The sequence below is a fragment of the Camponotus vicinus genome, unplaced genomic scaffold, assembly GCF_025532165.1.
Source record: "Camponotus vicinus isolate PSW18456_S1 unplaced genomic scaffold, iyCamVici1.0 SCAF_1, whole genome shotgun sequence".
Lineage (NCBI taxonomy): Eukaryota > Metazoa > Arthropoda > Insecta > Hymenoptera > Formicidae > Camponotus > Camponotus vicinus.
This window is the reverse complement of record NW_028141945.1, coordinates 25,082,419-25,108,536: the sequence shown is the minus strand read 5'-3', so window position 1 is coordinate 25,108,536 and position 26,118 is coordinate 25,082,419. Positions and strand designations below refer to the sequence as shown.

At 28.5% G+C, this 26,118-nt stretch overlaps 1 protein-coding gene, 1 non-coding gene and 2 pseudogenes across 2 annotated transcripts; 1 reads left to right on the top strand and 3 right to left on the bottom strand.

Moving 5' to 3' along the window:
- Positions 1–26,118, top strand: part of LOC145961836 (proto-oncogene tyrosine-protein kinase ROS-like) — a 155,887-nt pseudogene that overhangs the window by 128,505 nt on the left and 1,264 nt on the right.
- LOC145973022 (proto-oncogene tyrosine-protein kinase ROS-like) lies at positions 11,108–17,394 on the bottom strand. Its single transcript, XM_083102144.1, has 7 exons — positions 17,185–17,394; positions 15,464–15,608; positions 15,296–15,389; positions 14,524–15,156; positions 12,821–14,298; positions 11,514–11,621; positions 11,108–11,322 (listed from the first exon to the last, which is right to left on the bottom strand). The coding sequence occupies exons 1-7, from the start codon at positions 17,326–17,328 to the stop codon at positions 11,210–11,212; spliced, it is 2,715 nt and encodes a 904-aa protein (XP_082958270.1). The 5' UTR covers positions 17,329–17,394; the 3' UTR covers positions 11,108–11,209.
- LOC145959908 (5S ribosomal RNA) lies at positions 20,287–20,406 on the bottom strand. Its single transcript, XR_014435225.1, has one exon. It is a non-coding gene; the product is annotated as a 5S ribosomal RNA (ribosomal RNA).
- LOC145974899 (uncharacterized) lies at positions 23,065–23,869 on the bottom strand (annotated as a pseudogene).

Genomic DNA, 26,118 nt, shown 5'->3' with positions numbered 1-26,118 from the left:
AAAGGTCTTCTAATTGTCCGGATGCATCTGTAACATGCACTTTCTTCGATGCGGACAAGACTGAAAATACATTTTTTTTTTATGCCGAAAATATTTCCATGCGTTTAACTTGACCAATAGAATGGATAGGATATATAATAATTTTGTCTTGATTGATCAGTAAAATTAGTGAATAGCAAATCTCACGAACTCTAGAAAAAAAATTTCTAGACAATCCTTGTAACAGTTCTGGAAATTTGATTTTGTTCTAATATTATTCTAATAGAATTCATGGACTTTATGATTGTCAGAGTTGCCCACTGTTTCTAATAAATAATCATTGAGAATTTTAATCGATATCTTGAACTTTGAATAATTTCGTTACATCTTGCAGAATTTGTAATTCTTTTCTTTCTCACAATCTAAATACTAAACGCGAAAAAATTATAAAAAAATCAGAAAAGAACGAACTGAAATTTGCAATCAAGTTTCAATCGCCCGAAAGTAATGTATAGTTTTAATCAGAGATAAATGTTCAAAAATCATAAATCAATAGAATCATAAAGATTATGGAATTTTAAAACAAAATCATTGCGTTCTTTTAAAAATAAAATCCATTTCGCAATCTAAAATGAAATTATTGAAGAAAAAACTATTATTATCCACTGATATTATAATTCCACATTTAATAGACGACCTATTGACAAGGCGGAGACAGATTATTCATTAATTGTGTGAGAAATAAATAAAATATAAATATTATTATGCATTAGAATCACTCAAAATATATGTGTATTTATTCAGAAAGTCAACTTCACGCAATATACATATACGCTCTGGCAATTTTAAAAGAGAGTATATATGAATGCCAATTACATTAGCGCTTCAAGCTCTTTATAAATCATTATCAGTATCAAATAAAATCTTCTTATGTATCAAAAATTTAAAAATCTCCCATTTTAAAAAGACGCTTTCTTTCATAGAAGTCATAGGAAACCTTCAATAAATTTTTGATTCGCGTTACATTTTTCTAATTAGTCATCGGAACGTAAGCTGAAGCTAGGGATATAAATAAGAGAGAGAAAGAATATCTATTCAAGAAAGAGAATTACGTCTGAAATCATACCGATATTTTCACGCTAGTCTATTACATTCTTCTCCATAGGCACCGATACAGCAACATACATATTTTGTGCCACAAGTCCAGAGACGCCGCTATGGCGATATATATTTTATAATAAAAGTAAGAAGATGAAGAAGAATAAAGAAATTATTTATAATATTTATTTGTCAGTCGATTATATATAATGAAATTATTTATGATACTGAGAGCACAGCAGTGACAATAGTAAAATAGAATTTTTTGTTTGTTTGATATAGTAACATTTTTTAATGTTCATCAATCAAAGTACTGTACCACAAAAATATCTTGGAATTGCTGGTGGGTCATATAAAAAAAAGGTGGAATGCAAAGGGTTAATATATATTCGAATGTGAGATCTTTATTTGCCTCATGTGATTGCGTTACCTGAAATTTATGTTGTAATGAAAATATTTCGGAAGTTTAATTATGTATTCTTAACAATTATTTATATTTTTTGTACATATTTATATGAAAGTTCTTCACATGACTGCAAAAAGCAGCATTCACTGTTGTAAATTACTGCCGTTTTATTCTGTGTTGATATAGCATGTATGGTATGTTCGCATTCTGTATTTCTACAAATAATGAGTTCAATTGAATAATTTTTAATTTTTTTACTATTTTTTTTTGATAACGTGGACAAATCTTTGATTTCTCGTAAATTTTTATTTTATTGTGATTATTGACCTTATAAAAATTTTTTGCCTCTTAATGTTAGCATTTTTATATTTTAATATAATTAATTATTTAAGGAAAATTATAAAACTAATAAATGAATCATGTACGATCGTGAAATATGCGAGGTACTGTAAGGAACTATCGCAGTAGACGAACATAAGTATTCGGCTTTGCATAATAACTTCTATATAAAAACTTTCAATTTACGAATATATTCAAACATTCAAATTTATTTATGATTTTACATCGTTTGTTTCTTCAATATGAAGAAAAGAAAACAAGTCAACTTCATCTTTTTTATATACAAATACAAAATACAATAAATACTTTTTCTATATCGATTTTCAAAAATTTTTTTGTTAACTTATTCTATTAATAATACATTGCTATGACCGAATTCAGAACATAAAGTACTGACATTTTAGAATCTTTTCCTCATTTTTCTGACTTAATTACTGATTAATAACTGTTGAATTTTTGTAATATCCATAATAAAAATACACATTACGTTAGCATTACACGCCAATTAACGATATTATGCTTTGTATCTCATTTGACTTGTGACTGATCGGCCTGATAAAAATTTACAAGATGCATAAAACACGCGTATGCCTAAATTGATACATAGCATTCATGATATGTATGAATTATATAATACATAATAAATTATATTATATATTATATATTATAATTGTATAATACATGATATATATAATTGCATATGACAAGAGCTAAATTGATAATCTTTCGGTGTTATGGAAACTGTTGTGGAAATTCGTCAATAAAAGTGGTTGACTAGTTAAGAGGGATCACCAAAGTTTATTACATAATTCGATATAATTCTACATATATTCTTATATAACATATGTTTTAATTTTAACGCGTTGTATTTAATTTTAACACGTTGTATTTTTAATTTTAAAAGATTGGAAAACTACAATATACTCATAGAAAAAAATTAAAAAAAATTATTTATAATTTTATTATATTTATTACAATCGTATTAACCTCTAATATGAGACTGGCCATCAGGGAGCCATTTTTGATTGATCCGCTACTTTTCGGCAACTTCCGCTCATATTTAAATTTTAATTACTTTATTTTGAATATAAATGATATTTAGTAATAAAGATTATAGATTATAATGAATATTACATATATAGAGAATAACTCTTAAATAAATTATAATGATAAATTTTATAATATTTCTAAGTATTATACACGATTAACGAGTAGCGTTTTTAAACCATGCGGTACGATGTCTAACGTTTCTAGGAAATATTTTCATTGTATTTTTTTTGCGCGCTCATTCGCCAATCCTTTGTAATTAATATTTCAATAATTATTGCGAAAAATGCAAAATGGAAAAGGACTTTCCTGTTCGATTTACTGCGCTCTATCTTCTCACGAGTTTTGGTCTAATCTTTACATCCTGTATTTCTATTACGAATTGTAGATTTTATAATGTATACAGCTAACTGGAAAGTATTTCGGAAATACGAACGCCATCGGTTGGATAAAGTTCTGCCAAGCTTTCATTTGGTACATAATGAGTGCCTTCAAATTTAGAAAAATATCGTCCTATTTCAAAGTTATTGATCGATTTTGTTGGACATATCGATATAAGATCTAAAATAAAAGATATACATAGTAAAAGTGAAGATCATACGTATAGAAAATATGTTATTTAAAAATTTTGCAAATCTCTTTTCATACCTTGTTGCACGTAACACATTTTATGATTTTCGGAGAGAATCATGTAACATGGTTGATCGATAATATCTTCTGTTTCACGTATGCATAGATATGATGTATATGGGGACCTAAACCAATTAATGAATGTTCTTACGAAAGTCGAATGTGTTCACAATGCCAACCAATTATTACACCATAATGTTTTTCCTCTTCTTTATATTTCTTTGAATGGGATACTATCATTCCGATCGCAAATTTAACTTTCTCCATCGTTTCCTCTTTTCCAAATTTTACTTTTAATTGTTGTCTTATTCTATCATCAGATCTAACCTGTGAACATATAATAGCAACATTCAAATATATAACATTCTATCAAGCGATTTCTAAAATAATATAATAATTTAAATTTTAAATAATTATAATGCGTATATAATTTCTTCGTAAATTGATACATGGACATTAAAGGATATTATATGATGTGTAGTAACATACCTTTATTATCTTCGTAATTTCTTTACAGTAAATATCATATTTTATATCAGAGTCATTTGTCAAGGATCTTAAGATATCAATTAACATGTTGAGCCTCCATTCGTAATTTATATTATGATTATTTAATAGACTATCATCACAGAAATAACACACCCTCAAAATAATTGTCCTTGTTTCCTAAAAAAAAAAACAGATACAATAAACCAAATTATGATTGCTGAGAAGAAAATAAAAATAACATTTATTTTTACAATTATAACACTTATTAATTATAAAATATATTGACTCATTGATTTACGTACTAAACATTTAAACCTATAAAATAATATCCTATTTTTATTAACCATAAAATTAATATAAAGAATTACATCTACTTACTATACTATGCCATTGATTGTAATGCCATGAAAATTCTCTGTATCTTTCTCTGACAATATTTGATGAAGAAATATTAAAATATTCTGGATTGTTCCAACCTTCGTTTGGAAAAAAGAAACTTCTTTCTTCTTCTTCTGTAGAACTGAAAATAAAAAAAGATATTCATATACATATGTATACATAGTCAAAATATGTATATGTATACATATACATATTTTGATATATAGAAGGAATATTTATTATAATTAATGTTCATGTTTTCTGGAGCATTTGCAATTGATTAATTAAAAATGTTGTGCATATGTCTTATTTTAGCAAAATGCATTGTTGAAAAAATATGTTGAAATTTGTTGAAATATCAAAATTATGAAAAACTAAGACAGCAAACTTTTTTCAATATAAAAATAAAAATAAGATATTAATTGCTCAATGATATAGTTGCTTACTGTATTTTTGAAAAAATTAAACAATTTTTTATTTAAATCATATTTGTCATTCCGTATAGTATCATTTTGTCATTCTATACATGTTATATGTATAATACATAATTATGAAAAAATTAATAGTATTTATCAATGAAATATATTTTTATGGTAAATATCTTGGAATATCTGCAACTTTATCAGTAACCTTGACCTTGACATATGTTGTCAAAGCCATGATCTTCTGTAACTTCCAAAAGATATTAGACGACGGTCATTGTTTATTAAAAAGTTATTAACAATTAAATTATATAATAAGAACAAGTATTAAACACGAGAATGTTAATTAAAAGAACATATTAGCTGTATATTTAAGTATTTATATGCATGTGAGCAGGGGAAGAGCCCTTTCCTTTGCAATCCTACTTCGAAAAAATTGATCTAACGTATTCAAACGTATTTGTTTTTAAATTTAAGGTAGGTTTGAATTAGGTTGATAGGAGTTTTCGAGATGGAGATGCAAGGGAAGGGGCAAAGCCTTTCTTCCACCTACGCGTTTACTTACAGAGCAAATGCATGTATTTTTTAAATAAACGCGTAGACGGGGGAGAGGTTCTATCCCTCTCCGTGCATTATCATCCCAAAAAAACTATCCTAAACTAATTCGTATCCAAGATATGGGGATATACCTCGCTTTGCATGGTTCCACGTGAGTTTGCAACTTTCTATATGAAGTGAGATATATTCCCCAGTCCCAAGAAAACTAATCTAATCGAACTTGTATTCGAGGTATGAGATGTATCTCGCATTTAATACTTATACTTACTATACAATTTAATTGATAATAACTTTTTAATAAATAATGACCGCTGGCTAAAACTTTTCGGAGATTATTCAGGATCATGACGTTGACAATATATATCAAGATCAAGATCATTGATGATCATTGTTGTTATTCTAGACATTTATAATTTTTCATAAACTTTAATAATTTTTATAAAATAAATTTTATTATAACGTTTGCTAATTTTTAAAAAATAATGGATATAATCGATTGATATATTCACATCTTTATACAAGCGTAACGTTGCATCGAAAACATATAATTCTTTAAATGCATGTGTATATATAATTGCGTGTAATTTTTTATATAAATCTATTTATTTTGTATTGATGACATTTAAAATCTATTAAGATAACTCCTCGAAAAATATATAATTCACATAATGATATATATCAAAAATTCTAATTATAAGTAAATAACTAATATAAGTAAAATGTAATATATATCAGCTTTATCATTTTTTAATGTGATTATCTAAATGTGTGAATCTATTTATGTATAAAATAAATAAAAGAAGTTTTATTTATCATAAAGAAAAACAGATTTTTGTAAAAATAAATTATAATGTTTTGTTTAAGATTCTCAAAATTACTTTGATCTTTTAACTGAAGAAAAAGATTTTGATTATGCTTTCTACACATATAAAAATGCAAAGCCTTTCCCGCACTCACCACTCCTTCCCTACTCATCACTTTGCTGTGCGCTTGGTATAAGGTTATAGTGAGACGATTCTCGTCGCCGCGTACTTCTGGACGCACACCGATTGACTTAAACTTTTTTAATTCATTTAATTAATTAATTTTAATTAATTTCTCATTAATTATTGCAAAAATCACAAAATGATAAAGAAGTTTCCTTCTTAATTTGAGCCAATCTACCTTCACACTTCGTGCAAAAAATTATCGGACATCCTGTATATATATATATATATGTATACATATATATATATATATATATATATATATATATATATACACACACACACACACACACACACACACACACACACACACACACACACACACACACACACGCAGGGAAATGTATATACATATAAACAAAATCCAGAAAGTTTCAAAGAGCGCTGAAGATAAAATTATACTTACTATTTCCATATGATTTTAATTCTGTTGATATATAAGTGATACATATCAGTTTCATCATCTATCATCGGAATGCCGAGTCTTCTGGCTACAATTTGATATGTAATAAACAATACACATGTGTGAAATTCTAAAATCTATGTAATAAATTATATTAAAAAATCATATACAGGATGAGCCATTTTAATTAACGCACGCAATTATTTCGGAAACAAAGCATTTTAGAGAAAAATGTTTCAGACAAAAGTTTTATAGTTTCGAGGGGGCCATAAGATGGTATCATTGGTTTGACCTTGAAGAGTTATTTGAAGGTCACATGAAGGTCACCTTCAATTTCTTAAATGGAACCTACTATTTGTCATTGCATATTCTTGTAGCTTATCTCGAGAGCTTTCCAAAACACTATAATTAAGTACCTTTTCGTTAAGTACTTTTTGAGTTATGAGGCTTGAAATAATTTCTTAATTTTACATAAACCGTAAAATATCTTGTAAAATATTCATTTTTCGATTATCTTACCTTAATACTTTTACGTACAAAATAATGAGAGGAATCAACTGGTGTAAAGAAAACACATAGTTGTTTTTAAGAAAAAATATATAATTTGCAATTAACAATTCCATATTTTTTCTTAAAAACAACTATGTGTTTTCTTTACACCAATTGATTCCTCTCATTATTTTATACATAAAAGTATTAAGATAAGATAATCGAAAAATGAATATTTTACAAGATATTTTATGGTTTATGTAAAATTAAGAAATTATTTCAAGCCTCATAACTCAAAAAGTACTTAACGAAAAGGTACTTAATTATAGTGTTTTGGAAAGCTCTCGAGATAAGCTACAAGAATATGCAATGACAAATAGTAGGTTCCATTTAAGAAATTGAAGGTGACCTTCATGTGACCTTCAAATAACTCTTCAAGGTCAAACCAATGATACCATCTTATGGCCCCCTCGAAACCATAAAACTTTTGTCTGAAACATTTTTCTCTAAAATGCTTTGTTTCCGAAATAATTGCGTGCGTTAATTAAAATGGCTCACCCTGTATATTAAACATTTATAAAATATAAAAATTATTATAATTTTTGTTTATGACAAATTATTTATTATTATTACTATGTAATTTAACATAATCTAAAATAACTTACAAAATGTAAATACTTGAATTCAAGATCTGATATCATTAATAATTCATATAATTCAGAGATGTCTAAATCAGAAAATATATATTGCTCAAGTATACTCATAATTTGTTTCTCTTCTGTTAGCTCCCAGAAATTGTCATAGATATTATTATCTCTCCAAAAAGAAAATTTTTCCAATGGGATCGAGGATATTGAATGCGTAAGATGTTTATTTTTAACGCGCAATAGTATTTCTTGCACAATACCATCCAACCATGTATCTATGACCGAATACGACACGCGTGGTAGAAAATATTGAGCCATAATAATAAGTTGTCGTTCGGAAAGCTGCTTTTCTCTTGGCTTATTTAAAAATTTTATTTGTTTGTATAGAAATCGATATTGTATTAGACAATCGAAAATTAGGCCAAAGTAATAGTTATTTGTTAAATTGGAACCGGGTTTCCTATACAAAAATTTCCATATTAATTGTAAAATAATTATTTTAATTTATAATTGATATATCATTATGTTTGGTTGTAAAGGGTGTAGAATTCTTATCCTAAAAAGAATTCGCTCCTAAAAAATGGGAGTAGGAAAGTAGGGATGAAACAGATTCGTTCTTGCCTTCCTGCATGAGACACGACTCAGTTGAGTCGGGAACACAATCTAGTCAAGATATATATATTGGAGTAATTGCGGAAATAAGGGAGATCTTTTAGTTAAGCATATATTGGAGTAGTTTTCTGTAAGACCGTGCACCTATCTCCTCTACATCACTATTAAATACATAACAATAATATTAATATCATTTAGTATATTGAATTTTACCACAGTAATTCTGCAGAAATAATTCTATTTAATTCATCCCAAACAAAATAATAAGTCATAGGATTTTCAGCTATGAAATATACAGGGTGTTCGGAAATTCAACGACAAATTTTCAAAGATTGTCGGGGGCACCATAAGAATCATTTTTTGCAAATGAACCTGGAGTCGGAAACGTGTCATTACATCGCTATGGCATACGGAGTGTTCGAAAGAGTCGGGACCTCGAAATATCATAAAAAATAGAAGTTTTACAAAAAATTGTTTCAAATAAAAGTTGTAGGGTGTGAAAAGGTCTATTTACTGGCTCCATGTGTTTGACCTTGGATGGCGTCGCCAAGGTCACGACAAGGCCACCTTGAATTTTTGAAATGGAACTCTCCACTTTTTATTGCATATTCTTGTAGCTTATCTCGAGGGTTTTCCAAAACACTATAATAAAGTATTTCTTCATTGAGTACTTTTCGAGTTATGAGGCTTGAAATAATTTCTTAATTTTACATATACCATAAAATATCTAGTAAAATATTTATTTATCTTACCTTAATACTTTTATGTACAAAATAATGAGAGGAATCAATTGGTGTAAAGAAAAAATATAGTTGTCTTTAAGAAAAAATATATAATTGTTAATTGCAAATTACATATTTTTTCTTAGAAACAATCTGCCTCCAGCACATACATAATTTATCACTTCTGCATTAGTCTTGGCAGTGTAAGATTGTTCACCCAATGATGTCATTTCCCACATTAATACCCTAAATGACCTAACATCGCTTAGAGAAGTAAATATTCCGATCACCAAAGATTCCGGTGCTATCCAACGAACAGGAAACTGACCTTCTCCTTTCTGAAACATGATTTAAACTAAAACCTAATTTTCTGATTCAAATTGTTCATTTTTAGAATATGTGCAAAATGAAAAATGTCCATTCATCTCTTGCTTTATATAAATGAAAATAATTTATTTATATTTAATATTATTCAAAAAGAAAATGTACAATATTATTATGATAAAAAATGAAAAGCATTTTCAAAAGAACTCGCTTTTTTAATAATTAATTTTTTAAATAATTATATTTACCTTGCGATAATAATCATCCTTGTAGATATCTTTAGCTAGACCAAAATCTCCAATTTTGATGACATGGTCCTCGCGATTTCTCGAAGATACTAAGCAATTACAACACGCTAGATCTCTATATATGAAACGCAATTCTTCTAAGTAGCAACAACCTCGCGCAACATCTTCGCACATGGCGAGCAAATCCTGCAAACGCAGAGCATGCGAATCTGACGTTTGCAAATTTCGACAATCTCTTAAATATTTTAACATATCACCAGTTTCCATTAATTCCAACACTAGTAACGGCGAATCTCCATCTAAACAAATGGCTAACAATCTTAATACATGTTTATGTCGAAAGTGATTCATAAGTCTGGCTTCTTCTAAAAATTTCTTTTTCTTAGGGAAGAAGCATTATTTCGAAGCACTTTTATTGCAGCGGATATCTCTGTGCTCGATCTTTCTAAGTTCTTCACATTTCCTTGAAACACCTGCAAAATATTTTACACAAATTTACATACGTATTTCATTAAAGAATGTATAGTTTAATGTCAAGTAACGTTATATTTTACTTTATATTAAATAATTCAACGACAAATACATAATAAAGTGCATGTATGTTGTCTCATCTAAATTTTATATTATAATCTATAATAAAAATTCATGTAATTTATGTCTTTATTAGGAAACGTATATCTGTGTTGTTGATCTAGAAATTAATATCGTGAAAAAATTAATTTTTACCATTCCGAATGCGCCGCTAACAAGAGGTTTTGTTAGTGTAATTTGTTTACGTTTGATTTCGGTAATTGCATATTTATCCGGATTATAATGTAACATAGGACTGTAAATCATATTGAATTGAGTGTTTCAGCAAGGTACTTCATGTACAATAGCTATATTATAGTCTGAAGAACTATAACTTTATTTTATTGTTAATATAAATTTAAAACGCGATAGAATGTTAGCGAACCGCCACCTCAGCAAACCACGCGCGAATTCGCCGGAAACGCGGATTTCGACTTTTGAAACGCCTTTGCTTGTACTAACAATAAGATTTGACCGCCACAAAAGTACATCATGACCTTATATGGTCATGTTGCTAGGCGATCTTCTCCCAAATTTCGCCATTAACGAGTGAATAAAAAGCGCAGCACGCGGCGGACAGTCGTTAATAAAAAATTAATCATTTACCAGTGCATAGAAGGGCTAGTCGCTATTTAACGCGCCGATTATTAAAAAAAGAATTTAGTACTTAAAGTCTAGCGGAGTACTTAAAATTTAGTACTTAAAGTCTAACGGAACTAAGGAAGAGGCTGAGAAAAGAAACCCGAGACTTGTATAGAGTAGCTAAACAGTGAATGTATTTAAAAATATTACAAAAAAGGAAAATAAATCAATTTTGTTAATAAAAAGGGAAATATTCGACGACCCCGTAGCCCTTCCTTTATTACTCCCGGCGGCGCCCCACATCCTGTGCCGCTCCAGGCACAACAGCTAATTCCGTGTCCGTCATTATTGAAGGCAAAATTTGTTCAGTATTATTTCTGCGTTGTCGATATACTGTAATAAAATTTGAATTTAGTTATGTAATAATATCTATTAAAAAGTTTATCGCTTTTAAATAGTATTTATTAATTTAACTTTATATAAGTAAATTAATTATTTTCAATAACTCTCTAGATATTACAACTGATATATATATGTATAATCTACAATTCAAGTCAATACGCGCGTATATCAAATATACTTACATCTATAAAAGTAGCAGGCGCAGATTACAATAACTATAACGATAAAACTTAACAACAATGGTAGGTAATATTTTATAGCTAATATTCCAGGAGTGCTCGAAATATCACCTATATTACGCAAAAATATAATTTTAATATTTTCGTGTGTGTGTTTTCTTTAAAAACTTATTTCTACTTATAACTTTATTATAAATATTTAATTTTTTAAATTTTGTAGGCCTTTTAATATCCAAGAAAATAAGCACATCATATTAATATATGTACATATAGCACAGAATATTACAATTACTTTGCGGTAATGTTGCAATATTGCAAATTGCAATGAAACATTATAGAACATCGCGGAAATATAAATTAACAATATATTTGTTAAATATTAGAAATACAATATTTATATTTTAGAAACATTGCGCAATAATACTTTTTAATTTATCTATAAAAATAATGTAATAACATACAAATAATATGAGTCGATATAATTCTAAGCTAAAGGTAAGCATTGCTATTTTTTCTATTAAAGGATATAGATAATATTTTATATTATCGTTACGCAATATATTTAATGATACATTAATATCCAGGTAGCAAAATAACGTCTAAAGACGTCTTAATGACTTACTATGACATCGTTAAAACGTTATTAAAATGTTATTTGACATCATTCTGTTACATTTCTTAATTTTTATTTCATATGCATTTTTATGTATTTTTCACATGCAAATATATGTAACGGATAAATGTAACGAATTTTTAAAATATTTAAATAAAACTAAATAAAAAGAATTAGTAATAAATGCATAATTAATTCAAATTAATGTTTATATATTTACCCCATTATAAGAGTATATAAAACATCTAAAGTAAAGAAAGTGATTCGTATAAATATTTAAAATAATTTTGTATCCAAAATATAATATTTTAAGTTATATAATTATGTTTAAATATAATTTTACAATATATTATTTTAGATATGATGTCGTTGCAAACTGTTTTCATATCAAGCTTTTTAATTATATGCTTCCATATGCTTCTGTGATATTTATCTGTCGGAAACAAAAATACTCTACATGTAATATTATTAGATGGCTGCCATAACATTGCGTTCTTTCAAATATATTACACTGCAATGTTGCTATAATATTTCATTGCAATATTAGACGAAGCGGATATCTTAACGTTGTCACAACTTTAAAACAATGACTCAGCAGAGTTTCGGAATCGTTTTGAAATATTGCAATGTTTCAATGAAATTGTTCTTCGATATGTCTGCAACTTTTTGTGTTGTATGGATATCTTTATTTGCTTACCAAGTGTAGAAAAAATAAATCTTTCATCATCCGGCCATATAAAAATTTCGTCATATTCGAGGTATCTCAATATCAAACGAAACTTGTATGAAGTTCTCGGCTGTAAATGTTCGATATGGTATATTATTTCTTCGCTATAATTCATTTTAATGTAATTCGTTGCATGCCACTTTTCCGCTGTAACATCTTTGTACTCTATTGCAGAAAAACCCGTCAGATTGATGTTTGGGATCCATGAAATGTCCATGCTATTTATATTGACCTCGCTCAAAGTAATATTGCTTGGTTCTGAGTATATGTGAACGATCTTGCTTAAACTTCCGTTGTAGAAGTCGCTGAAATTAACTGGATGCACACGTACGTATATCCAATAATTTTGCACTGGTAGCGACAAGTGAATCTTTGTGAAAAATCTGCCATCTGCCATACGTTTCGGCATATGTATTAATTGTTTGTTTTTTTGTTGTGTGCCGTTCACTAATATAAGTGAATTCCAATACACTTCGTAAATCATGCCCGCACAGTTTAGTTTCTTAGGTGGCATCCAATGGACTGCTGCTATGGTAGGCGTCAAGGCTTGAACACTTATGTTTTCCGGTTTATTGAGCTGGCCCGTTTTAATTCGTATCACTTTTGATTCAAGTGGATTTATCGATAATTGATCAAAGTAAAAATTGCTTAAAGCAAACTTCAATTTGTACCCTGTACACGGTGTTAAATTCTCAATCTCATAATATCGCTCATACGTCTGCACATTGAATTCTTCAGATTTGTTGAGGTTGTCTAAATAATGGCTTACAGAGATAGTATATATAGTAGTTGGTAAATTATATTTTTTGCATTTACTCTTTACAACCGGCTCCGGAAGATTTACAATAATGCTGTTTGTCGTTGCAATTACTTCTTCAAAGTTGTAAATTTTTTCATCAGGTATCAGACATCTCATTGGAGGGTACGGTTGTAAAGATTTATCAAAAGCGTGAAATTTATGAATCCGAAGTGATATGAACCTATCTTTTGGAGATACTATTATCTTTTGAACGTATTTGAATGCGTTTATGCTATCTAAAAGTGCATACTTCTTTTTCAAAACGTAGAAATAACCCTTAATAGAATTAGAGACCGTAAACATGTGATAGTTTATAAAAATGTAAATGTTTGTTTTGTCAATCTTTATAAAATGAAATTCCACTGGATCACTCATGTTTTTGATGTGTAAAATCATATTGCACATACAAACGTTAATGTCTGTCACAATTATGTAATCTTTCTTTACCCAGTAAATTAACGGCTTCTCATTATTCATATCATCAACTTGTATGTAACTAAATGAATAAAATGAATCCTTATGAGATTGACAGGAGCACATATTGGATGAATTTATCTGAATAATTTGCGAGTTTTTTCCATTAAGATCACATTGTATTATATTATCAAATTGTCCATCCATTTTATTAAGTGAGTTGTAATATAAAAGTCTAAAAAAATATATAATTATTTTACATATTATAAAAAATTAATTTAACAAGAAAAGAAACTTATGTGTAGTAAAAATTCAAAATTCTTATAATTATATAATAACTTATTATTTTTTTTTACTTATGATCTTAATTATAAAACCACGTAAAATTATAAAATAATTACAAATTTGCATAAATCTTTAATGGAAAATTATTTTTTCAGGTGAACGGTAGTAAACGTACCCCGTAGACGGTGATACAATTAAATAGTCAAAAGTAGTTTTTGCTTGGAAAATCTCATCAAATTTAATTATGCCATTTTCCCACATTGTTAAGTCGAACTTTACAATGAAAGAGTAGTCTCTATCCTGATAAGCTAGATATAGATTTCTTGCTACCCAGTCAAGGCAGAGATCATATAGCTTATGATCAAAGCTAGCTATTTTTGTGATATTATTTTCAGTAATCTCCAATGTCATTAGATTATTATTTCCGTGTATCCAATAAATTCTATGTTCTTGTGCACAGTAAGCGACATTTCCTATGTCCGATTGTTCAACGAGATTATTAATAGTCTTTGAATCTAAGTCCAATATGTGGACGCCAGCATTCGTTACTAATAATAATTTAGGTATTGGATTTTCATGTGTAGTCGACACATTGATTAAATCCGTGTAAGGACCGACAACAATTTTAGTATGCGCACGTACTCGAAAATAATAAGTCGTGTTAGATGTTAGATTGTGCACCGTGTGCTCCAATGTTGTAGTTGTGATATTTTTATCGTCGCAGATTTGAATCTCGTTTAGATCCTCGATGAAAAAACATTGCACTGTGTACCCTTGTATTTCATCTAAAATTTCAGGTTGGTTCCATCTGTAAAAGAATAAAATTTTAGCCTTTTTATATATAGCAAAATTATAATAGAATTAACGTTTTTATATGTCTACGGCGTTGAATTTAAGAAAATGAAAGAAAACAGAAAGAATACAAACTGAGAATTTAGATTCTTTACCTCAATGTCACAAAAATGTCATCTACTTTCTGCGTGAATTGATAGGAGAATTGTACAAATGCTCTGAGAGATGTTGGCTTGCTCAACCTGCTTTCTACAGATTCTGAGATCGTATATATTAACATAATTATTTTTTTATTAATGTTTCATGCACTTTTTGCAACTTACCAATAGATTCTGGAATTATAGAAATATTTACAAGTGAAACTTCATGGACTTCTCGCTCATTTCTCACAGTCATACTATCAGAATGACTCTGATCAGGTTTGAAATTTAATATATGATGATCACTTTTCTCGGACGTTGAAATATCCTTAACAAAGTATAATATGCGAAAAGATTTAAATGAGTACCATTGGAGAAGAAACGCAATTATTTCTGTGTTTTTAATGATAAATTATATAAATTATGAAACAAAAAATTATCATTCGTTTCTTGTTTGGTTAATAATATCCGTTTGATATATACCACTCTTAATTGATAATATGTGAAGTACAATGTAGTTTTATTTGTGTAGAATCTATTTTTTATTCTTCTTTAAGACATCTTGTATATCAAACATGATTCATATATCAAAAGGAAAGTCATGTAATAAAAGATTAATAAGAGTCAATAAGGATTTATAACTGCAATATTTAGCAAATAATGCAAATGAATGTACAGCTTTTCCCACTTGTTGAAACAATTTTGCCTAACGATTTGATTCTTTCACGACAGGTTAGTTAACTCTTCTCCAATTTTACCCTAACTCAAATTTCTTTTCAAAAATTTGTCCAATATCATTAAAGTTTTAATTTGTACTTCAAGAATAAAAATGTTAAAAATATTGTTTCTTTACAGTTAAATATTTTTCATAGAGATTATGCAAATTTATTTATCTAAAATCTTGTCAAATTTTTTCTAGGTTATCGTTATATTTTTAATGGAAACAAATCCTGAAAAACATGATAGTATAAACCGACAATAAGTCTCAATAAGAATATGTGCACATGATTATATATAAATGAATATATGTACAATGAAAATTAATATAAATTCTAGGGTGTAGCGATTGCTGTTGCATATATTGTCGATTAAAATATTAACATTACAGTTAATTTAAAGTTTCATTAGACGAATCGACTCTCGACTCTCTGTCTCGATATTTAGTAGTTTTATTCCGTTATATAATTATCCTTAATACAAAGAAATGACGCTAACTTTCTAAATTAATTTCATAAAATGAAATCTAAATTAGTGTAAATCTTATACTATGTATCAATAAATGTTATAAATATCTAAAAAAATTAAGAAATTTTAGTAATTGAAGAAAAATAACATATAAAAAAGTCTGTTCAAGTGTCATCATATGTATATATAAATGTACGGGAAAGTAGATAGAATGCTTCATTAATTTTAAAAATTGTTATTTTTAGAAATAATAATAGTATATATATCCTTCTCTCTCTCTCTCTCTCTCTCTCTCTCTCTCTCTCTCTCTCTCTCTCTCTCTCCCTCTCTCTCTCTCTCTCTCTCAGGAAGAGAAAGGGAGAGTAAGGGACAAAAATAATACAATCAAGTTTTAATTTAATTGAATTTATTATATCATATTATATAACATCTTTTCATAAACAAAATTTCCAAGCTTTATATATCTTTTGTTTACATTGAATAAAATTTTCTTTTATTATTATTATATATAAAATTATATAAATTTATATATAAATTTATTATTATATATAAAATTTCCTTATACATCCTAATTTTATGTTGAATAGTTTTATTTTTTATCATCATATATATAGTGTATATAATTTATTATTGTACATTTTTACACTATACATTTTTAGTTACACTATTAAGGCAATGACATTCAATTGTTTCTTAATCAAACGAAAAATATCTCTTACTTGTGCGAAATTTAAATCCGGACACATGGAAACGCTTTCTTCCTGGAGGCTGTTTGGAGTTGTATAATCCTTTGGCATCAACGTGATAGTTGCCTTTGTCAGTACTAAGCTTTTCAATAAAACGCATAATATTGTTCCAAACATAATCTGCTTTTTTTGTAAATGTTTGCACTCAATCAGTTTCCGTCCTCAATTAGTTGTTTTTCTCAATCTACTAATAATTCATTCTGCTAATCGAGTTGACATTAATTTATATATATACATATATTTTCGATACATTCTGGTTAATTCATATATATATATATATATATATATATATATATATATATATTTATATATATATACAATACAGGGTGTCAGGGAAATTTTTGCTCACACGAAGTAAGGAGGTAGATTGGCTCAAATTAAGAAGGAAGGACTTGTACTGTTTTGTGATATTCGCAATAATTAACGAAAAATTAAATAAAGAATATCGGCCAATCTGCGTGAGTAGAAGCGAGCGGCGACGAGAGTCGTCCCACTGTAATCTTATATTAGGCGCGCGGTGAAGCGATGGGCGGATCGCTCTCCGAGACATGATGGTGGCGTGCGATATATCGCAATACCGCGCCGAAAAATGACCCGTTCTTTTAGTGGCGAGAAAATGATGCGCTATCATTTCCACACCGCCTTGCGATAGATAGCATGGTGCGCTTTTTTTATAGTGGTTTCCCCCATAGGCCTATTCCACTCTCAATTTAATATTTGTGAAAATTGTTCAAAATTATTGCACAACTCGTAAAACTGTACGTTCACTTGGCTTTCGTGCACGTCCGGAAAATCATTCCACATAAATTACGGCCGCGCGATAAGTATTTTCTCCCGCTAGCCCGTATGCCACAATCATATCCGTATATTCCTGCAGAGTACACTTCATTTTCACTGTTAATTTACTACGCGAACACATGATTTTTACTAAAACTGTCTCAGCTCTCGCAGGCTGTTGCCAGAGTGCATACGCCAGCAGCATGCAACTACAATAATTGTGCAATAATTGTGCAATAATTATGTGAAACTGGGTATCGTGCATAATATCGGGATAACCGGTCCAGCAGTGCGTCTTCGTGTACGAGATGAAGAAAGAATTCTTGAAGCATTTTATGAAAATCCTGGAACTAGCATGCGTCGTGTGGCACATGAATTTGGTTTTTCGCGATACGCGGTACATTACACTTTACGTGTAACGGATTACGCTCGTATCATTACCAACGTGTGCAACACATTTTATCGAGGGATTTTCAACCACGGATCAATTTTTGTGAAGGTACTGTCATCATCAATTTTTTACATTTACGATACATTCAGCGTAGAACGGCGTAGTAACGGCATTTTGAACAATTTTCACAAATATTTAAATTGAGAGTGGAATAGGCCTATGGGGGAAACCACTATAAAAAAAGAGCACCATGCTATCTACCGCAAGGTGATGTGGAAATGATAGCGCATCATTTTCTCGCCACTAAAAGGACGGGTCATTTTTCGGCGCGGTATTGCGATATATCGCACGCCACCATCATGTCTCGGAGAGTGATCCGCCCATCGCTTCGCCGCGCGCCTAATATAAGATTACAGTGAGACGACTCTCGTCGCCGCGCGCTTCTACTCACGCAGATTAGCCGATATTCTTTATTTAATTTTTCGTTAATTATTGCGAATATCACAAAACAGTACAAGTTCTTCCTTCTTAATTTGAGCCAATCTACCTCCTCACTTCGTGTGGTCAAAAATTTTCCTGTATATATATATATATACATATACATATACATATACATATACATATACATATACATATACATATACAGGGTGTCAGGGCAATCTCTTCCCAAAAAAAGCTCTTGTAGCTTCCCTTGAGAGCTTTTCAAAATACTATAATAAAGTATTTTTTCATTGACAAGGAAAGGCACGGGAGTGTTTCCTTCCGATTTTGATGAGCTATTAATATACTGTTTTCTTAATTTTTGTAAGTACATATAAATTTATAATTATATATTTTGTTTATTATTTTATGTTTTATAATTATATATTTTCATTTTTATAATTACATATTTTATGTTTACTCATTTAATTAATTAATTTAGTTATTTAATATAGTTTTTAATAATTTATTAAAATATACACCCATATTTCATATTTTCTAATTAGTTTTATTTATTTTAATATTTTTTTTTTAATAAATTTTATTACATAATATTAAAAAATTTTATTTATTTTATTGCATTTTTTATCTTAATTGATTAATAATTCTTATATGTCTAGTAAAAATTGTTCAAATAAATAAATAAAAAGTGAAATTGCATTTTATTCGAATTTATTATTGTAATGTAACGTCGGATCATTTCGACGTCAGGAATCATCGGGAACTATCGAGAACCAAAAATCTCGATCTGTCCTGAGTCCCGATATTGCCGAAAAGTCTCAGTTTCTGTCATAGCAAGTAGTCTTTATCTTATCCCCCCTCTATCCACTTGCGAGTTCGAATAATAACAAAAAAAGTTTTGAAAAATTATCATAAAAAATTAAAGAAAGTAAAATTCTTTTTCTGTTATTGTTGTAAAGTACTTTTGAAGCCATTTAACTTTTAATTTGAAAACTTTTCTATCTCTTATAGTTTCTGAAATATTCATCTCCAAAGAAAAAAATCGATTTTTTTCAAAGGAGTGTTTTACCTTCTAAACACGCGTATGGGCACGTATAAAAAAATACGTGTCTCTTATTTTTGTCTAGAAAACAACATATTAAAAGCTCATCAAAATCGGAGGGGGACATTTCCGTGCCTTTCCTTGTAATAAAACCATCACATAAAAAACGACGGCATGGCCCCGGCATGATATAATTTTTAAATTTTTAAAACGTATTTTATAATTTTTTAAACGTATTGAACGCAGTTGTTTATAAATTTTCAAACGCTACGTATGCTGTTATTTATGATCTTTTTTCACGAAATGTACGTACAATCTATTGATTCAATAGTTATCACATTATAAGTAAGTGATTTAGCATAGGGGTTGGAATAAAAAAATTATATCAATATTTATAATATTTAAATTAGCAAAAAAAAAATGATGCCAACAGTACATGGTGTTCCCAAGCGGTCACCCATCTAAGTACTGACCATGCCCGACGTTGCTTAACTTCAGTGATCGGACGAGAACTGGTGTTTTACAACGTGGTATGACCGTTGACGATAATAAGCCTTCCAATTGCTGAAGATTAAGTTTTAAATTTTTAGAACATTTTATTAATTTTTAAACGTATTGAACACAGTTATTTATAAATTTTCAAACGCGTATGCTGTTATTTATTATCATTTTATTATGATTTTTCACGAAATGTATATACAATCTATTGATTCAATAGTTATCATATTATAAGAAAATGATTTAGCATAGGGATTGGAATAAAAAAATTATATCAATATTGATTATATTTAAATTAACAAAAAACAAAAAGATACTGCCAACAGTACATGGTGTTTCCAAGCAGTCACCCATCTAACGAAAAGGCATGGAAGTGTCCGCCTCCGATTTTAATGAGCTTTTAATATGTTGTTTTCTGTTAATATGTTGTTTTCTATACAAAAATAAGGGACACGTATTTTTTTATGCGTCCATACATTTTACGTGCCCATACGCATGTGCAGGAGGTAAAACACTCCTTTGAAAAAAATCGATTTCTTTCTTTCGAGATGAATATTTCAGAAACTATAAGAGATAGAAAAAAGTTTTCAAATTAAAAGTTAAATGGCTTCGAGAGTACTTTACAACAATAACAAAGAATTTTTATTTCTTTAATTTTTCAAAATACCCTCACCACTAAATATTTTTTTTAATTTCGAAATTTCTTTATTACCAAGTGAAAGGTTATTTTTTTACGAATCTAACCATATATGATTAAGTTATGTTTCAAAAAATCATTTTCCAGAATTAATTATAAACTTCTCTGTAATACGCTATTCGTGTCCGTTCATACGCTCGATTTTTCGCGCAACATATCCTGTTTTTCTGTAATGAAAGATTACTAACACGGATACATTTATCTATTTAATCACGTTTTCTTTTGCGTGTATAGCTAGAATAACATTGATATAACAAATCAAATTTATATTTAACCGTTTGAGTGCCACGGACTTTTGTAGAAACTCGATCGAAAAATGCCAAGCGGCGCGATAGTGCTTGTCTAATTCCGAGTCGAAAAAAGGCAAGTGGCCAGCCTTGTTTATAATATTAAAAATATGTACACGTGTAGAAATGTTATATTACTGCAATTTCACCTTAATTTGCCTATGACTAAACGGTAACAGTAAAGACACGCACCGACAAAAACCGAGCGGTTACTGTGAATTTACAGATTGATGTGCTGGCATTTTTAAGCACTGGACAAAAAAAGCGCGATCGCGCCGCTTAGCACAAAGGTTAATATGTGATAAGATATTAAAACGTTAAATATAGATAAGCTCAAAATGTATGCATAAAAAATGACGCACGAGGCTCTAAACTTGTTTAATTTAAGACGGCACAAGATAAAATAATAATAATAATAATAATATAATTATATAATTATGCAATTGCATAGTTTTACGGAGTGCATGCTGCACTTATTTATTATACTTATTGTTTCATGTAGAAAAGGAATTACTATCTTATATCATGAATCGTAGCTATTATTTTTCCATGGCTTGATGTTTGATGTTTGCAAAAAAAATTAGAAACTTAAAAAATTTAAATTAAAGTCATAGATTAATGATTATGAAAATGTTTAAAGTATACAATATAAATATATATCATTGAAGCAATAGTATAAAATGTGTAAAAAAAATGTTTCGGTGGCCATTGTACGACTTTATCAGTTTAAAATTGATATTCCTTCTAGTTTTGGGGCAGAGGGATAAGACCTAGATCTTTTAGTGATCATATTCAATCTACAAGATTTAAAAGAGATAGATATTTCTTTACATCAAAATTTATTAGTTGTTCTGCATCGTATGAGAATTAAAGCAAAAATGAAAAGAGGAAAGGAGGTATAGGAGAAAGACGTTCACATGAAAATTTTTCAGACAAAGATACTAGATTTTGAACACTTATGCAATTAATATTATAAAAGAAGTAATATATATGAAAGTTTTATAATTGTAACATACAATTTTATAAAGATCATTAATAAGAGAAGAAGAGAAAGGATAAGATAAAAGAAGGTGTAAACATAATATCCATTTATTTTAAATCATATATAAATATATAATGCTTTTTATTAAATAGACAAATAAGAAATTTTGTAACATAATTACATATATAATTCAATTGCACAATATAATTGTATAAATGTATTTGATATAATTATGTACATAAATAAAATTATGTTCAAAATTATAAAGATGGTGGTCATGAAAAAAATATTGTAAATAAAGAGTTCTCTTACACCATGCACAAGTAATTATAGCAATATTACCGCAAACATCGCATGTTTGTTCAAAATTTTTTTTAAAACAAAAATTAACTAGCGTTTCAAATTGTGCTGATCTATCTTCAATATAACCGCTTTTATGTCATACATATTTAAATAAATCTCTACATCTCGGTAATGAAAATTGATAGTGTGTTAAAGATTGCAATTTTAAAATGGCATCTCGTGAATAAAGTTTGATCTCTAAATCTAGAAATATGACAAAATCCGAAAAATATTTTATAAAATTTTTCCACAAGCGAAAATCATACATATCTAATGGTTCTTCGACCCATTGTATAGTCTCTGCTGCATAGTCTCGGCTCGTTGTATAGTTAGAAAAACAATAACTTCAACAGATTCTGCTTTATTTCTTGCAATTATATTTAGATAATGTCCAGTTCAAGAATCCAATAATAAAACTGATTTAGAACCAACATTTGGAAAATAAATTTCTTTTAACCAAATTTCAAAATGATGTCATGTTAATTTTCCAGATTTTGAGGCCATAACAAAAATATTGTTCTCCCTAAACATTTCTTTTACTCTCAGACCAAATGATCCAGTGGGTTCTTTTAAAACAATAAAAAGAGGCGATAATAATCTACCATCGCCTGAAATTATTGGTTGTATAGTATTACTACGTGTAGTTGCCAATATTAACTGTGCTGTGCACTCTATCTTTTTTGTACCTTGGATTGCTAGAACGACCACTGCAAAATTCTAATTAAAAACCGCTTTGGTCTGAATGATATAATATATTTTTATATCCATAACGCGTAATATAATATTTTACATTTTCAATAAACTTATTGCTTTCTACTTACAGAGATTCTTCTGATTTTATAGACCTTTTTGTAATAAATTTTGTGACTTTACTAACAATATTATGTGCCATTTTAAATTTCCTTCCCAATGTTCTTGATGCTGTAAATTCTGGTACATTAATCTCCTGTTACGCGTTGAGGGCCCATCGAGCAATATCAATATCGTGAATAGTTATACCTTTCTCTAGACTTTCTTGGAATTTTTCTAATATATATGGTGAAATTTCCTTTAACTTTCGCAATTTAGTCCCATCTCTGTTAACTTATTCTTCTCATCTTCGTAATTGACGTAGTGATGTCACTTTCCGAAATCTATGTTTTACAATTTCTAACGATTTTCTTTTAACTGAATCAGCAGATTTCCAAAACTCAATAGCATTTATTCAATTGGAATATCATCCTTTACACATATCATTTCTTTTACATAATATAATGCTTCTTGTTCTTCATCTCCATCTTCGTCTGTTACTAGTTCTGTTTCAGGTATATATGTCAAAAGAATTTTGAAAATCAAGAGAATCTTCTTCATCTATTTCAAATTTTTCCTCATACATTTGTTACAGCATATTTTCTATTTTCTCTTTTACTTCTGTTTCTTCATTCGTAGTAGGAGATTGTGGCAAATTAAAAGTAGCAGCAGTAAACAGAAGTATTGTGACGTTTCGCGGATTGAACTGCATTTTGCTGTAAAAATATAATAAAATATATATATATATATATATATATGTCAAAAATATAATTAGTAATTATGCTTAAAGAATGATAAATTTTATTTTATGCTTATTGTATTTATTTTTATCTTTTATTAAATTTTCTCCTTCTTCTTTGAGAAGTCTGTTCAATAAAACAGACGGTAATTTTAAATAAACGTTTGTTGACGGTAATTTTGTATAAACATATCTGTTATTTCCACAAAAGTTATACGTATCAAAAAATTTCAATACTTTAAAAAAATAAAAATTTATGTCAATTGTGATTTTATACAGCCACAAAAGTACAAAAATCGTAAGAAAAATATAAATTAATAGATTTTTAAAATATCAATAAATACTCTTACAAGAGCACACGCATCGATTTAGTATATCATTAAACGATGTCACGTATTAAGTTAACACTCGCAAAAACCTCTTATACTATCTCGCTCCAACAGATTCAGATATATTTATATGATGTTTGTCAGATATATTTATATGATATATTATTTTTGTATAACTTTTGTGTTCTGATATTTATATTTATTCAACTGTTTAGGATTAAATGTCTAGCATGATAAAAATTTCCGATAATTATATAAAATGTCTTTCAAATATATCTGTTAATTATCTTCTATTACGGAAAAACAGGATGTGTTGCGCGAAAAATCGAACGCATGGACGGACACGTATAGCGGACTTATAGAGAAGTTTATAATTAATTCTGGAAAATGATTTTTCGAAACATCACTTAATCATATATGGTTGGATTCGCAAAAAATAACCTTTCACTTGGTAATAAAAAAATTTCAAAATTAAAAAATATTTAGTGGTGAGGGTATTTTGAAAAATTAAAAAAATAAAAAATTTTTGTTATTGTTGTAAAGTACTCTTGCAGCCATTTAACTTTTGCTTTGAAAATTTTTTTGTATCTTTTATAATTTCTGAAATATTCATCTCGAAAAAAAATCGATTTTTTTCAAAGGAGTGTTTTACCCCATAAACACGCGTATGGGCACGTATAAAAAAAAAGTGTCCCTTATTTTTGTCTAGAAAACAACAAAAGCTTATCAAAATCGGAAGGAGACACTTCCATGCCTTTCCTTGATAATATTTGTTTAAAAATGTTTTTAGAAAAGTTTGAAAGACTTTTCTAAAATGGAAAATTTTTTTTAATTTAAAAAACTTTTTAATAATTAATTATTTTTTAATACTTATTTATTTTAATTAATTTATTTTAATAGTTTAATAATTTCATTTATTTATTTTAATTTATTTATTTATATTGGCCACTACTACACGGTATGGCGCTGAAGTGAGAAATGCCGGTCTCGCCTTAATCCGGGTCTTTGGCTATCTGTCTATTAATCTGTGATCTTACAACAAGCTAGTATATCTCACAACAAAAATTAGTATCCTATAATGTCTGTTGACGATCTCCATACTAATGTAACCTTGAAATAAACACACACATTTGCACTAAGAAGATAATAGTCGTTTATTGTTAAACATGTATATCGATCAAAAAGTATTTCTGTTGAATTATTTTTCTGAATAAACTTAAATTTTTAAGAAATTATTATTAACTGATTAACCCAGTTCTCCAGTCTGAAGATTGCATTTGATCCCGTGTGATGTAAAAGAGACTAGATTCTCTTAGCAGAAAAGGAAATCGAATATATGTTTGAACATAACAATAATAACGATTCTAAACGGCCGTTTACTTGTTTTTTGACAACCTTACAATTCCTTCGATACGAGTCATCCACCACTGATTGTGTGACTTCGGGAATACACAATTGTAACAATATGTTTTTTCTTCGATTCATCTTTCTCTTGGTTTTCAACGTAACGTATTTATAGAAGCAAAAAATATTTTGTTATTTACATTTAAGAAAAATATTCTTTAGCGTAAAACATTTCTACTAACGATACTT